Genomic DNA, 15,765 nt, shown 5'->3' with positions numbered 1-15,765 from the left:
TTCCGGATAGTCCACCTGTTCCTACTAATCTCGTTCTTGTTTATTTAGCCATCCCATATAGACACTAGCTGGTTTTTCGTCATACATAAACTAAACACCAAAATGTTCCCCTAGAAAAAACACCAACATGTCAACTTGTGAGGTAGGAATATTCCTCGAGTTATTTATTTATTTCCTATGTTAACATTAAATCAATAGGAGCATCGCTACATTGGTGTATACGTCCACATTTTAGTGCGAGCCCGTGAGGTCTCCATCGATTGCTCGAAAGATGCTTCTCCCTATCGTCACTCCACTTGTCCAGAAAGGAACAGATAATTGTCCTATTTTCTCCACTAAACATATAATTTGTTGACTAATTGGAAATGGAATTGTTGGCTCGTTGAGGGTTTTTTCTATTATCTCAATTGTGACTGTTGTCGGGTCCATTCAAAAATTGATTACGTCGATAATGGATATCTACGACTATTAAAAGAGGATCATCATCGCGTGCTCTCGAAGTAAAAAACGACTTTACAAGTTTATTGTGAGACAGTATTTTATGCAATAATGATATGCAGTATCATGATAATGTGTTATCCCTTCATTAATCATGTTCTTGAATATAAAAGTCAGGTCATTCTAAAGGGAAGTTACATCAACAGACTCAAATGATGCGATTAGCAGAGGATGTGAAATAAGACACTAATTTCTCTGAGTACAGTCATTGCATCACTCTACTCTGCTATGAATAAAAACAGCGACTTGCATGGGAAAAATAACCTGAAACGTATGTGATTATGACAACCTTATTTTTTCTAATCTTTTGTCTAGTTACTAGATTTTATAGGAAAATTCTCTTGGTCAGGTACAGATTGGACTGCTCTGTGTTCTCCTCGACAGAGTCATACAAATTTGACTAGTTGAACTCTGGAGTTTTGCAATGGCCAAAAAAGAAGGAAAAGAGAACTAAATTAATATTTTTGTTGTTGATTTCGGATCATAAGAGGTCTTCATTACCGAGACTAGGATCCTAATGAAATTCCTTTTCTTCTGCAACAAGTTCTCCACAACATACAAACAGGGGAAAACTCCTCATTTCTCGTGGGGCTTTTTGCAATCATGAATTCATTCATTTGTTTTGAAGATAATTATGTTTTAGATATGAATTTTTAGAAAATCGTCCCTTTTCCCGTCAGTCTAAATTATAAGTGATTTTGATGGGAGTCCAGATCTAATTACAACTTCTTCTCAATTAAAATTCGTACTTATTGATACAAAATAAAATAAAATTGAGGACACGATTCACGAGCAATATTATAATTTTCTTCATCATTGGACAGTAAAAAGTTTAGTCTTCAACTTTCTCTTTCATTTCCTTATGTCCAAGATTGGAAAGAACAAACAAAGTGACTTACCGAATTGAGTTTCTAGTTGAATACGGAGTTGGGTTTTGCTTTTGCTATTTGAAGGACCAAACAAATTGTTTTGTTCAAACTAGGTTCAACTAAGAATGAAAATGGAAAGTTTCGAATTAAATAGGAAAGTAAAAACTCATAGATCATCAATTTCCCTAAAAAAAGGGGTTGGTAAATATTACTCCATGCTTAATGAAGTTGAAGGCCAATGCGATCAGTTAACACAAAATGATGCGTTTTTTATACAAGGCGTGAAAATAGCACCTTTCCGTAACTTTTTTTTTTTTTTCCTTTTTTTCGTTTTGTAATTACAGAAAAATTCCATACCAAACCCAAAGTATCATGGTCAAAACATCACATTTCGTGCTCTCTCCCGAGTGGTACCTATGATCGTGAAAGCTTTGGCACCACCGCGCGAAGCTCCTATCAATGTCGAATCAATGTCCAAGTATAAAGCATCTGTCGCCAAACATAATTCAAGATTTGACTTGCTGGCTCAAGGGTGGCTCCAAGCCCCTTTTCTTAAATAGCCCCCACCCTATAAAGTCACGCCACGTTGACCAAACAAGAGCTGTGCCTAATTTTAATGGGCCCCACCTCAATTAATTACTTGTATTTTACGTGTGGGCAAGTAGATGAAATTTAGACCCGACACATGCAAGGTTGATTTGAACAGGACTTGGGGTTTGATTAGAACAATTCGGTGCAAGTCAAATTGCATAACAGGAATCAGTTTGATATCAACCATTCATTGTAAAATTCAATCATATAGGGACCACGCAAGGTAACCCCTTTAGATGGTCTAGAAGTCTTCGATGTTCTTTGCAATCACTTCATCTCCGCTAAAAGCAAGACTACTGATTTCCATAGATAGAAGGGGAAAGAAAAATGAAGAATGGATTTTAGCAAATCATGTTAGATTGCTTCTGCTTTGCGTTGTCAGGATCTTTGATGATATCTTGAGGAATCGATTCACCTTTATAATGCATGCCGACTATCTTAGAAATGGTTCCTCAAGAAATTGTAGTAATCTCTATCATTGTCTTGTTAGGATTTTGGAAGGCTGGGTAAAATGACACTTGTGTAATTGGTATTTTGCATTTCGCCTATGTCTTGATTTAGCATAATGTTTTGCTTTCCTATATATTTTGCTTTTGGCGTGTGTTACCATTATCCGAATCCTCATCTCGGGGATTGTCCAAGAGAATTAAGACGATTAATAAGATTTGTTTATAGCTAATCTCCTGGAAAAAAAATTCGTTGTTTTGAATATTACGTCTCATTAGGAGAAAGGAGAAATATTGTAATATACAAATTATCTCCCCTGCACTCATCATTAACCAAAGAGATAAGCTGCTTTTACAGTGGAAATGGAACTAATACATAGACTGCAACCAAACCCTATAGAAATTATAACTCAAACTATGAAACAAGATAAGTACGAAAAAAGCAAACGAATTGTTTTAGATATAGGATGGCGTATCGAAAATTTTCAAGGTTATTATTTGTGGTCCTTTTAACCTAACTTACGAGATTTCCCACATAGAATATCAGTATAATATGCAATCCAGGAACAGTATTGTGGAGGGATGCAGTAACTGCATACCAAATAAGGTAGTGAAGAAAGAAAACAGAAGTGAAATCCGAGAAGACTTTGTTGAAAAGGCTGTTCATGATCTCACGTTTCGTGTTCTCTGTCGGGAACACCGCTCAGATTAAGCACTCGAGAACCAAAACAGAACCAACAAACATCTTTTAGACTCACACACCAACTTATCTACTTACCAACAACCCCGACAGATGTTTTCCAAACGTGGGTTGGAGAAATACACGCGTTGCTTTGCTTTTGTGAGTTAGGCAAAAATGGTACAACCAATGAAAAAAGAATGAAGAGCCACTGAATCGCGTTCTTAGGCGCGAGAGGAAAATAACATGGCGATACCTTGGTTGGCTTGGAGTATCCAAAGAGAACTGAAGACGATAGCATAGCAAAATATCCTTGTGAGAACTTTAGTACATACATATAACTTGTTAAGTTGCACGTGAGGGTGTTGGTGGAAGAAATATCACATTTGGATGTAATGTATAGCAATTAATTTATCGAAGTCGACTCATAAGTCATTAGCTTAATTTTTTTAGTGAAAGTAAACCCAATTAGATATGTCCACAGACTCGAACTTGAACTCCTCTGTTGAAGATTCCGAGCTTCTATTGTGTCGACTCAACAAGTGGTATCAAAGACGATTTTTTATTGGTGGCCCACATCCAATTTGTGTTGGGATCTAGTGAATATTTCAATGAAGGAAAATCTTGAATGTGATTCCCTAATCGAGGTGGTGGATGGTTTCCCCCGGCTTCCCTTCATGCTTGGTTGGACCAAGACAATTGAGGTGCGTCTTGAAGGGTAGTTTGTTGTCCTCACAAACATCTGTGAAACTTGATCGGGCCAAGGTTTTTGAGTTGGGAAAATATTGGTGCGGGACAATATTTGGATTAAGGGGGAGGTGGCATAACGTAAGTTGGTTTTCATGTGAGGGGGAGATTTGATAAGGAGCATGTGTAAGGGAGTCGAGCGAAAGAAATCTTACATCTGAATGAAATATTGAACAATTAATATAATCCTAGTTGATTTATAACACATGGAATTAATTTATTTTTTGTATATAGGTTTAACAGGATATGTTGACGAGTATGGACTCGAGCTTCATGAGCTTCATCTTAGTGATTTCTCCATAACAAGGTATTGGACTCATGTTGCATCAACCCAAAAGAACCTCTCAAGCATTATCAACTCAAGTAGCTCAGTTTCACAATTTAGTAAAATAGGGTCGCAAATCAAAACGTACTAGAAGAAGAAGAAAAGAAAAAGAAGATTCCCGTCGCAATCGAACACGGCAGAATCGTTCTTTTTAGATTTGGAATTGCATTATGCCCCTAAACCTCCTCCCCATTTCTCTGAAAAGTACGTCCGGTTTGATGATGTTCTGGAAAATTATTGATAAGCTAAAGTGCTAAGCAATGATTAAACCCAAGATACTAGCTAGGTGGTAGTATATCATCAAACACGGATAGCTCACAGATTTTCTAACATGAATCAAGTCATGCAACAATTGGATACATTTACTTGATAGGAATTGTAAAATATAGGCCAATCCTTTCATGTTAGAAATATTACGATCTTGCAGCTGAAACAGCAATAAAATTGAGAAATAGTTAACAAGCAGTCGCGAAAGAATATTTATTGTTTTGGACACATGATCAAGCGTTTGACGTCGCAGGGGCTAAACTTTCTTAAGATTGAAAGTCCTTCCTTTAACATGAATAATGACCCTCAACTTGTCATCCAAATTTTGTGATGTTCGTTTAGAATCAAAATAAACTCAATTATAAATAAACTAAACTGTAAACCTCATAAGATCAAGTATTCGACCGCAATGAATTTAACCGGAGGTACAAGCACACCTCATTAACTTTGTAATTTGAATAGAAACATAATGCTGCTCCAAATCATCATACTGTTGGGCACAGCAGTATCAATCCATCCGATTCTTCTAAATAAAGACAAGCAACGATGATAATCCAAGCTTCGGACACCTCGTGTGCATGCGCTCTAGGGCAAATAAATCTCCTCACTTATGACCTTTCTTCGCTCAGCCGGTTATTCCAGAATGTCCTCATCGCCAATCAATTACCAAGTGCTCCACACAGCAGAAACCAATCATCTCAACCTATCTTTTACAACAATCTCACTATTCGACCGTGATGAACAAGCCAAGCTCGAGAATGTAGCTGCCGTCCTATCTCTCCTTTTGAATTTGAATATTAGGAACGAAACTTTTTGGTGCAACTCCTCCATCATTCCAGTGGATGACACCCATGATTATTCCGACCGAAGTTTAGGGAGGAATAAAATCTGCACTCCTTTCTTCACATCGTGGACGTCCCTTTCTCGGATTCTGATGAAGTCACCATTGGATTGGACGAGCAGAAACTCCAGGGAGAGGACTGAACAGCGACCGATGAGGGCCATGTTTCTGGTGCAACGTGAAAGGCGATCCACCGCCCAAAATAGTAACATGGCACATCACCCTTTTACTTTCTCAATAGTTTATTATAAGGTCTTCATAGTGCCGGTGCAAATGCCCAAAAGCCATTTTTCTCGCACGTAGTGCAAGTCGATTTATTGCCCATCCGTGTCCGTCCACCTCGACTCGCATGATGACTTCCTCTCGGGAAGCATACTGCTTCAGGGTCTCTTGCGAAGACGTGCGTGCATATGGGAGCATTTATGTGTTTGGAAATGATAATGTCATTGGAATATCTCGTGGGATTCCTTTATAGGGTCATATTTTCGGCTGTTTTCGATTGACAAAGACATCCTCCGATCGGTGTTTTGATTGGTGGATTACAAACATGAATATAATGTTTACATGTAATTTACATGTATAATGAGATCAATCTATAATTATGTTTCTATTTATAGCATAAGTGCAATTAATCACTCTTAGAAATACATATCATGTTACCTTAATTGGCGTTAAACCATAAAAAAAAAAACACTCAATCATTACATTCTCTTACTCTGAAGATCAATATGGTGTAAGAGCAGAAAAACACATCAAATTCTTCAATATATGTAGCCCAAATCAACCTTTCTTTTACGCATATTTCTATCTCAACAAAGTTTGATGTATCTATAAGGTTAGGTTGTTTTTGTGTCCACTAAAACCTGTCACTGATCAAAATGTCATTGTGATGGTCAATCCCTCCTATTCCACTGGGGTTGAGACAGATTAGTTTGTTTGTAATTTGATCAACTGTCGAGATTTTTCATGAAGTTCACAACCTTTGGACATCTAGAGAAATATGGCTATTGCTGTGCAGCCCAAGAAATTAGACTTAAACTTAATTTTCGAAAAACCATCTTCAAAATCCAAAGTTGTGGACTCTCTCACCGTAATTAATTGTGCTATCTCCAACAAATACTTGGTGATTCAAACCCTCAATGGGCTCCGATCTAAGCACGATCCATTTGTCGCCATGGTCATCAATATAATTCTTTCCTTCAGTGATATGTGGTTACTCCTATCCAAAAAAAGAAAAAAACAACTGCTTCGAAAATTGAACGCTTTATTGGTATCTGATATTAATCCTACTTTGATTGGCGATGCCACTTCACCCACTTCCCGTTCCGATGGTCTCGGGGTGGACGTAATTCTGGCGGTTGAAAATCTAGTCAAGGCCATGGGGACAATTTTCCCCTAATGGATCAAGCTTGCAAACCTCTTATGTTCGGTTCAGTTCGTAGTCATATTCCGATCGCTCCTCCACCTCATCTAGTCGGTCCCATGGTGGTTTGAAGCCCTATATTCCCCCGTTCACCTGGGGAGGCATCTCAGATCTATGCCTCATCTTTTTTGTCAGATCTGTAAAGGTGCTGGCCACACCATGTTACAATGTTAACAGTTCGACCATGTCTTCACCACCAACGATTTCCCGGATTCCTTCTTATGTTTCTCGGTTGGTGAGACTTCTGATCTAATGTGTTATCTTGAGAGTGGAGTGATGGCACATATAATTAGTGACATTGGTAAAATCTTAAACCCTAGACCCTTTTTACAACTCAACAAAAATTGTGATTGGCGATGGTCATTTATTACCTATTAAACCAGTCGAGCCTTTTGACATACTGTTCTTAGTCTTTGCGAATTCCGCCACTTACCTATTCAGCTTTATGAACTCCTCCACTTACTTCTTCTTCCATGGGGCCTTTCGGTTCTGGAAATGGACCGTCACCTGCCTCGTGTTGAGCTCGACCTCCGAGGCTTGCTGGTCCTTCATACTTGTTAATCATTGGTATACACTATGCAGAAGTTGTTTCTTCTGCAAACACATAGAATTGTGTTTTTGTCAATGTGTATGACAAAGGGATTTGCAAGTCCACAGTGGCATCAGTGAAAGGTGTGAGGTTGATTTTGACGTAGGGCATTAGCAGAGGAACTAGTCTTGCAGAAAATAAACTAAATAAAAATCTGGTTATGCCCCTTCCGGTTAATTGGAAAAAAAAAAAAAGCCGAATCACTATAAATATTATCTTAATATTCTCTATCCCTATCTTCTTTATTTTTGGGTATTCTTGCGTAAGTAGCTTTGAACGTTGCGCTCGCGTTGCGCTCGCATAACTTTCCAGGAGACTTAAAATCCACAGTTTGAAGAAATTTTAAAATCTGCACTTGCACGAAAAGAGTTTGTAAAATGTCTACTTGATTATGTCTCCACCTGTTCAGCCCCACCTGTTTGCTATATATCCGAACCTAGCACCCCCTATTGTCTTGGCCCGCCATTAGATACTTAAAGATAAAGCAAAATTCGCACGTGTTGTGCACGTAAATAAAGGAAACTTTAAAAGTCTTCGGCAACCATAAATTTTATTGAATATATTATATATTATAATAATTTTGGAATATTATATGCAAATATTTACTGTAGATTAATTTTGGAAATATTTACCTGTAGATTAATTTTCTATTATATGAGGTGGGATAGAATTGATGAGGAAATCATGATGGACAATATAAACGCAAGTGAAGCGAACTAGTATAAGGGAAGTATATCTAATTTATATCAATAAAAAACGTAGGACAAATTGAGTTCGTTGATAGTGTTTTAGCAAGATTTAGCTTAGTTTGTTTTGAGGTATTATCTTAAATTATTTGTGTAGCCGGTTGGATTAGAGAGGGAAAGATTTACGCAATATGTGCTAAGAAGTGAAAGTTGAAAGATTTAAATGAGATGTCTTTAAGATAGAACTGATAATTTAAAGTGTCTAAAATCATGATAACTTTTCAATTTGCTGAGGATAGAATTGGAAGTTAGAAAATTTTCAGATTAGATGTGTTTAGGTTAAAATTGTAAATCTAAAAGGTCTAGAAATATGCTGATTCTTTGTACTTTAATAGATGATAGATTAACTAGTTAAGTTTGCATGTGAACGTGTCCATATATGCTAATCACCAATCAAAAGCCTAATTGGAAGCAATCAACGGAAAACATATTCCTTCTTTATGATATAGATGTATGTTCATGAAGTTATGTGAGGATTATTGCATGATTATATATTTTGGATTATTGAAAGGCGATTATTTACCCCAATCTTGTTTAATGAAACCGATCTTCTCAATGGTTTGTTACATAAATGAACATCGTCCATATTAATTTTTAGTTAAGTTTATTTGTGGTTGATGTTCATTATACAACTTACCAATTACAAACTTTCTTTAACTCGGGAAGAAAAATATAAACCTGATTAGAAATAAAGTAGCAGTGAATAGATGACTTTTTGCAATCTTGGACCATATATCATAAAAGTATAGGCCCAAAATGGTTGGCCAAGCCTAAAGGCACTGTAATACGTCGAATTTGGGCAATTTAATAGGCCTAAAAAGATGTCCAAAAAAATGTTCCTCGTGGTGCTTGTAGTATAGGGTGCTAAAAAAAGCTTTCCAAATTGGTATCAAATCAAACGGACTGATGATTTTGACAATTGCCTTCCCAAACTACTATTCTCCGGAATCAAATATCATCAAATAAATGTGTACAAGGACGGGAGATGGAACTGAGTATAGTTCCGAGCCATCGCTTTATATTTATGAGATTCATGAAATCTTTGAAAACAGATGAAAGGAGGTTTGAGAGGAGTATAGGAGGGAGCGTAGTGAGAATATGATATTTATTGCAATGGGCTTTGATTTCTTTTAACCTACTCCCATTTTCCATTCTTGTTCTTTTTGATGTGTTATTATAATACTATTTATGCATCCGTTTAAAGATTATCTTTTGTGCTCGTTACTTTGATTTTCACTTTTTAATTTTTTAATCTTATGCATTCTCCGAATATTAGTTTATATCTATCTTAATCTTCACTTTTCTATGTTATTGTTATATTGATTTTTTACATTTCAATATGCAAATAGGTTACACAAACGGATATGGTTCCACTTGAATCCAACCAATTTGTATCATATCTCTATTGTTTAGCGCCATAAATGATTTATTCCTCATTTGCAAACAAGGTTTTGTTCATGTACACTATGGATGGAATAAAAATTGAAATACCTTAGCAAAACGAACATATATTTCCATATAAAGTACATGATAAAATATTTGGCGAGCAAACAAGGATTCGTGAGTATCATTCCATCTATTAGTGTTGGAGAAGCCGGCTGATTTTTTTACAAGGTTGCGATTTTGTCAATTTTATTCTAATTCTTTGTATGAATTCCATTGTAATTCTTCTAGTCAATTTTCGCCAAAAATTGTAGATATGACGGTCCAGTCATTACCGATGATCCTACACAGCACACCACCATGTCGGCGATTTTCAACGAAATTGACTAAAAAGAGTATCAATACTAACTTGACAAAATTGGGAAATTCAAGACTGTATTGACATTTGTATAATACGTAGGATTGATTTAACAATTTCCCCTAATTGATTGATGTGAGATTCCTATAATATCGACTAATGAGACTTGCAAAAATAAGTCGCCTTACCCCCTTCTTTTCCCATTAAACCAAAAGGGTTAATATCTTGAAAAATCTTAAATTGATACATTTGTGATAAATTTATCTCAAACTACTTTTTTTTTTACCACAAATTTACCCCAAATTGGTACACTTGTGACAAATTTATCATTTATTAGTTTTTGTTAAATTTTTTTGTGAAATTATTAAGTTTAAGACACGTGATAGTTGACTGACATACTAATTTGGGATTTTATGTTACGTTTGTCATAGTTTACAATTTTTGTGATTTTTTTGTGGTAATCCAATTTAGCGAATGATATATTTATCACAAATTTACTAGTTTGGGGTTTTTTGCGGTCGAATAAATTAGTTTAGGGTAAATTTGCCATAAATATATCAGTTTAAAGTTTTTTTTTTATGGTTAGTCGGAATAAATTTGTCATAGGCATACCGGTTTAAAGTTTTTCATAGTAAAAAAATAGTTTTGAATAAATTTGTCACAAGTGTACCAGTTTGGGTTTTTTCAGGATATTAATCCAAACAAAAACAACTACCACCTAATTCAAAATTTTTAATTTATAGTACTAACCTTATCATTTTTAGAAAATAAGCTAAAGATAAGAATCGATGAACTTCATTCGATGAGGATGATTTTCTGCAGCGGAAACACGAGCATATTTGAGTATGATAAATTGTTAACAATGATAAATATTAGTTTATAAAGAACTCTACACTCTATATTTTCCCATTTTTCTACCAGTCTACAGAAATTCCATAAGTCTACAGAAATTCCATAATTGCTTGATAACGCATGTTTGTGCTTGCGGGTTTGTGATATAGTCTCTCTTGGAATATAGAAAGTGAATGGATTGAAACCGCAGCGCATGGTATTGCAATAAGTGCACTGATTACCAAAAAGTTAATCAGCAAAAATTGCCTGATCTAGCCGCACGCCTAATTACTTAATTATGTTTCGAACCTTCAACAAGCAAGTCTCACGTTCATATCTCATGTCGATCGGTTGTCGCATACCACTTGTGTCGGTGTCGGTAGGATCACATGTGCAGATTTAACGCCGGAAGTCAAATCTGGTCTGAGAAAGTCAGAACAAAGCCCAAGTCTTCAGGAATATCATTATCTTCGACAATGCCCCATCTAATCATTACTTAAGAGAGAGATTTATCCAGTGACTGATGCCTTAAGTTCAATATGTGTTTTCTCTTTCTAATAATCCATTGCCAGCTGACCCGACCCGAGACCCATCATGTCATCTGAGCTCACGTCTGATGGGCCTTGAGTGAAAATTTGATGGCAACCCAATCCAGGGGATTTCATTGAACCAGTCATCAGAAGCAGCACTTCCTAAATGCAGAACTTTGTGGGCTATAGTACAAACATTTCACATGCGCAAGTAATTGGTGAATCTATGAAAATCGTCACGTAGAGAGCAGGAGTTAAGTAGTTGTCCACATATCGTACTTCCTTGGCAATTTGCATCGGTGGCCTACACCGGATGGTTCAAGTCCGAGAAAATCAAAATTGACCATCATCTAGCGTGTTCGAAACTTCATATGGGCTTAAGTTAGATGAAGCAAAATATACAAAGAAAGAAGAATCAAAACCACATCACGACTTAGTGTATAGTTGTCAGATTTACATACACACATACAGTGGGGAAAAGAAAACAAATTTTGCTATCCACAATGGTTTAAGGAGTTGTGTTCTGTTGTTAGATCGTGTCGAGGAGGTTTGCTCCGAGGTCCTCGAGCCTTGAGGAAGGGTTAGCGTCTCGCAGCAGTGACAATGTAAACGAGGTGAAGTAGAGAGGGCATGAGAGGAGGAGCGATCAATTCTAGTGGATCCAGATGTCATGTGGCAGGAAAGAGTTTCAAATCATTGATTGTGGAGAGCTTTCTAGTGTTTCACTATCGAAATCTCCCGAAGTTTGGAGAACCCAGGTTAATACAAATGTCGAAGCCCAAATTTTCCGAAGAACCGAAGAGCCAACGGCCAAAAACGTCACCAAATAAATTGATCAATAGGGTACTTATAGTGAGGGAACCAAGATAATTTGCTAGAAAGATCATGATATGCGACAATCCTAATGTAGGGAATCTAGTATAGATAAGTTGCCCCATGCCAAAGGGACATGGGCCAATCATGGGTTGTCATGTGTCAAGAGGACATAGGCCGATACCAAGCTCATTAAAATGGGTAATGAGATAGGCGGAATCATCTGTAACGAGTTTCATTCTGAACCCACTAAGTCAAAACTTTCTAAAACATTGCACAAGTTAAATTAGGATCTTGCCACCTATCCTAAGTTCATTCTTGCACTAAACAATGTTTGCATAAAGTAAGCCTGCAATAAATACCTAACGAGGGTATTTATTAGGGAATGATATTAGAAGATAATATGGTTACTTTTAATAACCATGAATGACAAATTTATGAATCTACATTTCGCCTCCTGCGTGACAAATCTTTAAGACATGCAAAATTAACTGTCGTGCATAGAGAAGGATTATGCTTTGCAAAAATATCCTTGTGACAATGATCAGTGTAGATTTTTTCATCCAATAAGATTTGGTAGAGAAACCCTGAGGCTTAGAGCTTTAAGGCTTGGCGCTTGGCGCTTGGCGCTTGGCGCTTAGTGCTTTGCCCCTAAGCTCTTGCGCACTGCCCCGTGCACAGCTAGGGCGTACATCCCGCTTAGCGCGACTGCCAACAGTGCTTGCGCTCGTCTTTTAGCGTGCAACGCCTTGCCGCTTTGATCTAAAGCACGCTGCCCCTGGCGCCGGCGCACTGCCAAAATTTGCTTAGAGAAAACTCATCTGTTTTGCCTGTTTGTAGCTTTCGAAGTCATGAATTTGCGATCTCGTTGCGTGCGAGAGGGTTCCCAGGAGAAAAAATTGCTTTGCTCAGAGGAAAAATGTTAATACACCTAGTTACCGGATGAAGCCATTTGAAAAGCAACGCTCCCTACGGACTCTCTTTGGAAGAGAGTTACCGTCCGATCACAAGGGACGCGAGAATCATCTTCTTGTTCCCAAAGACAGGCTTGAAGATAGAAAGGTTATTCCAGGGAGTTCAGCTCTGCGCGACGAGGTGAAGAGAGGGCAACTTCTACTTTCTCACACTAGTTTTGGATATCCCAGCCGCACCAAGAGTTGATATGCAACAAATGTGACGAGTGAGTCAAGATCTTGGGTGTGGGAAGAATTGCGTACCAGCCATGTATGCGCTGAGCGGAGGTGGGTACAAAGAAGACGGGTCGAAGAACGGCGCCGCCGTGGATGACACATGCACACTCGCGGTGTTGGCGACGGGGGATGCGGCCGCAGTGGCTGCAGCAGCTATGAGGTCAAGAGGCTGAACTAGTTCATTACCGCCACCGCTGCCACCAGGGGAGTCGTCTCCAGTAGCCACATTGGTGTAGGTGGGGTGATCGGGCCCATGATCGTAGAGAATCCCTCTGAAGACATGACCTCCGATGTTCACGGCCGTCTGATAAGCGAACTGCTCATGGGGGTTGTCATCAACGGAGCTCACTTTCACGCACTGGAACACCGCCGGAGAGCTCACGTCGGCTGGGAGGTTGCCGACTAACTCCAACCCTAGAGACAGGGACAAAGGAAAGATCAATGGTGCGGTCAGGCCACACATATGACACAATCTACAATTACATATCTTTATCGTACATATCCTTTGTTTTGACAAAGGAACCACAACTTCCTACTTCTGCAATGAAAATTACCTAGAAAATGTTTTGCCTTAGATAAAAAGATAGCACGATCAAGAATACACGCATAGACTAGGGACAAACAAATAAATCAACAGACACAGAGAGAGAGAGAGAGAGAGAGAGAGAGATTTCCCTTTTTCAAACCAATCGTCAGGAATACTAAGTAACAGCATGCTGAAAAAGGAAAACAGATAGGCAAAAAACAAGGAAAAAAACCAAGAAAAGAGAATAATGGGTTTTTCAGATTTCTCATGGAGGTCGATCACCGCACACGCAAAAGATACGAGCCTAGATCGTTGGGTACTAAATCTCTTGCCCACCAAATCTCTGGCTCTCTATATCTCTCTCTTTCTGCAGAGAGCAATCCTGTAAGCCGAAACAGAAACAGTTTTGACTAATTCTCTTGCCCAGAACCATACAAGAACTAGCAAACACGCACAAACCCACACGCGTATACATATAAACATATACCTGATGTGTTAGGCCTCCCATGCTTCTCCCTCGGCCGCTTCGGGGCCTCGCCTCCAAGCTGTAGCCCCTGCTCCTGGTGATGGTGGTGGTGCTCCTTCGGGGCGGCGAGCTGCTGCTGCCGCTCCCGCTCCCGCCGCCTCGCCGCGGGGACCCACGTGCTCTTCACGTGGTTCGCGCACTGAAACCCGCGGCTCTTGCAGCACGTCCGGCACCGCAGGTGCGGGCAGTCCTTCTTGGCCTGGTTGCCGCAGTCCTGGCAGCTGATCCCCGCTCTCATCCCCCCGCCCGTCGTCGCCGCCGCCGCCGCCAAGGTCAACGTCGTGAAGCCTCCTCCAGATCTCGAGCTCTCGTCTGAGAACACGTTGCACGAGGCCTCGCCGCCGCCGGGCCCCACCCCGAGGCCAGCGGCCGACGTGTAGAGATCCTGCTGCTGCTGCGAGAAGAAGTGCAGCTGTTGTTGGGGTTGCGGTTGGTTTTGATGCCATAGCTCCAAACCCTTGAAAGCCGAAGAGTCGTCCGCGTTGCTTCTGGAGTACCAGAACCAAGGAATTTCGGCGGCGGCCGTGGCTTGTGGGTGGTTGATCTGCTGATCTCCTGCTCCTCCTGCTGATCTAGCGGCTCCTAATGGAATGAACCGAGCCATTTCGCGTCGGTCGACGGGCCAAATCTCGATTCCCACTGGGAATTCAGAGCATATCAAGAGCACACGATCCTCCTATCTTCCTTCTTCTTCCTATTCTAGCAGTTGAAAACCCTAGAAGATGGAGAATTCAAACAGAGTAGACATGAGTGCTGTGTGCGAGTGATCTTTAATGGATTATAATGGTAAGTGGGAGTTGGGTGTGTGTAATTGCTGATGGGTTTTTCTGTGAGACACACGTCCGACAATTCTGCGGCAGAGCCTTCAATTCATCTCACATTTCTTCCTTCCTTTCTGCTCTCTCTCTCTCTCTCTCTCTCATCTTTGCATTAAAGGGCCATGGAATTTACAGCTCTCTCTCGCTCTGCGACGCCGCCATGGTTCGTCCCTCCCTCCCTCTCTATCTCTCTCTCTCTCTCTCTCTCTCTCTCTCTCAGTATCTGCAATCTCCTGCTACCTCCATTTAAGTCTGTACATATCCATCGAACACACGCCCACGCCCACGCCCACGCCCTCTCTCTCTCTCTGCTCTGGGTCTTCTGGTTTTGTTGCAGGTGACTAAGCTTTTTGGGTGAGAGTGAGAGACTGAGCAAGTTCGAGGCTTGCAAGAGCCAAGATCAATCAATCTCTCTCTCTCTCTCTCTCTCACTCTCAGCGACCATGGATTTCATGTTTCTAGTCTCCTAGGAAGATTTCAGAGGACGCCCTCATTCCAATCCAACGGACGGTTTAGCGCCACGTGTCGACGAACCAGCTTTTTCGCTTCTGCGCACCGGAAAGCCCGCTACTTTTCTTGGTGACCCCTATACGAAAAAAGAAGACAAATCATTTTACCAAAAAAAAAAAAGAAGACAAATCCTCCGGCACTGGTTGTCTTATCAACTCCTTTGCCAGAATGATTTGTTACAACCAATAGTATTGTCAACAATTTGTGAGTAGAAATGTCCCTAAGAACTACAATGATATGATCAATGAGATAATTTATA

The 15,765-nt window shown here is 39.5% G+C and overlaps 1 protein-coding gene across 1 annotated transcript; it reads right to left on the bottom strand.

The window, feature by feature from the left end:
- Positions 1-12,291: 12,291 nt before the first annotated feature.
- Positions 12,292-15,425, bottom strand: LOC104419684 (protein SHI RELATED SEQUENCE 1). Its single transcript, XM_010031421.3, has 2 exons — positions 14,140-15,425; positions 12,292-13,540 (listed from the first exon to the last, which is right to left on the bottom strand). Exons 1-2 carry the CDS (start codon positions 14,780-14,782, stop codon positions 13,122-13,124), a joined length of 1,062 nt encoding a protein of 353 aa, XP_010029723.2. The 5' UTR covers positions 14,783-15,425; the 3' UTR covers positions 12,292-13,121.
- Between the last annotated feature and the right edge of the window lie 340 nt (positions 15,426-15,765).

Source organism: Eucalyptus grandis, chromosome 9 (assembly GCF_016545825.1).
Source record: "Eucalyptus grandis isolate ANBG69807.140 chromosome 9, ASM1654582v1, whole genome shotgun sequence".
In the NCBI taxonomy this organism is placed as follows: Eukaryota; Viridiplantae; Streptophyta; class Magnoliopsida; order Myrtales; family Myrtaceae; genus Eucalyptus; species Eucalyptus grandis.
This window is presented reverse-complemented; position numbering and strand designations above follow the sequence as displayed.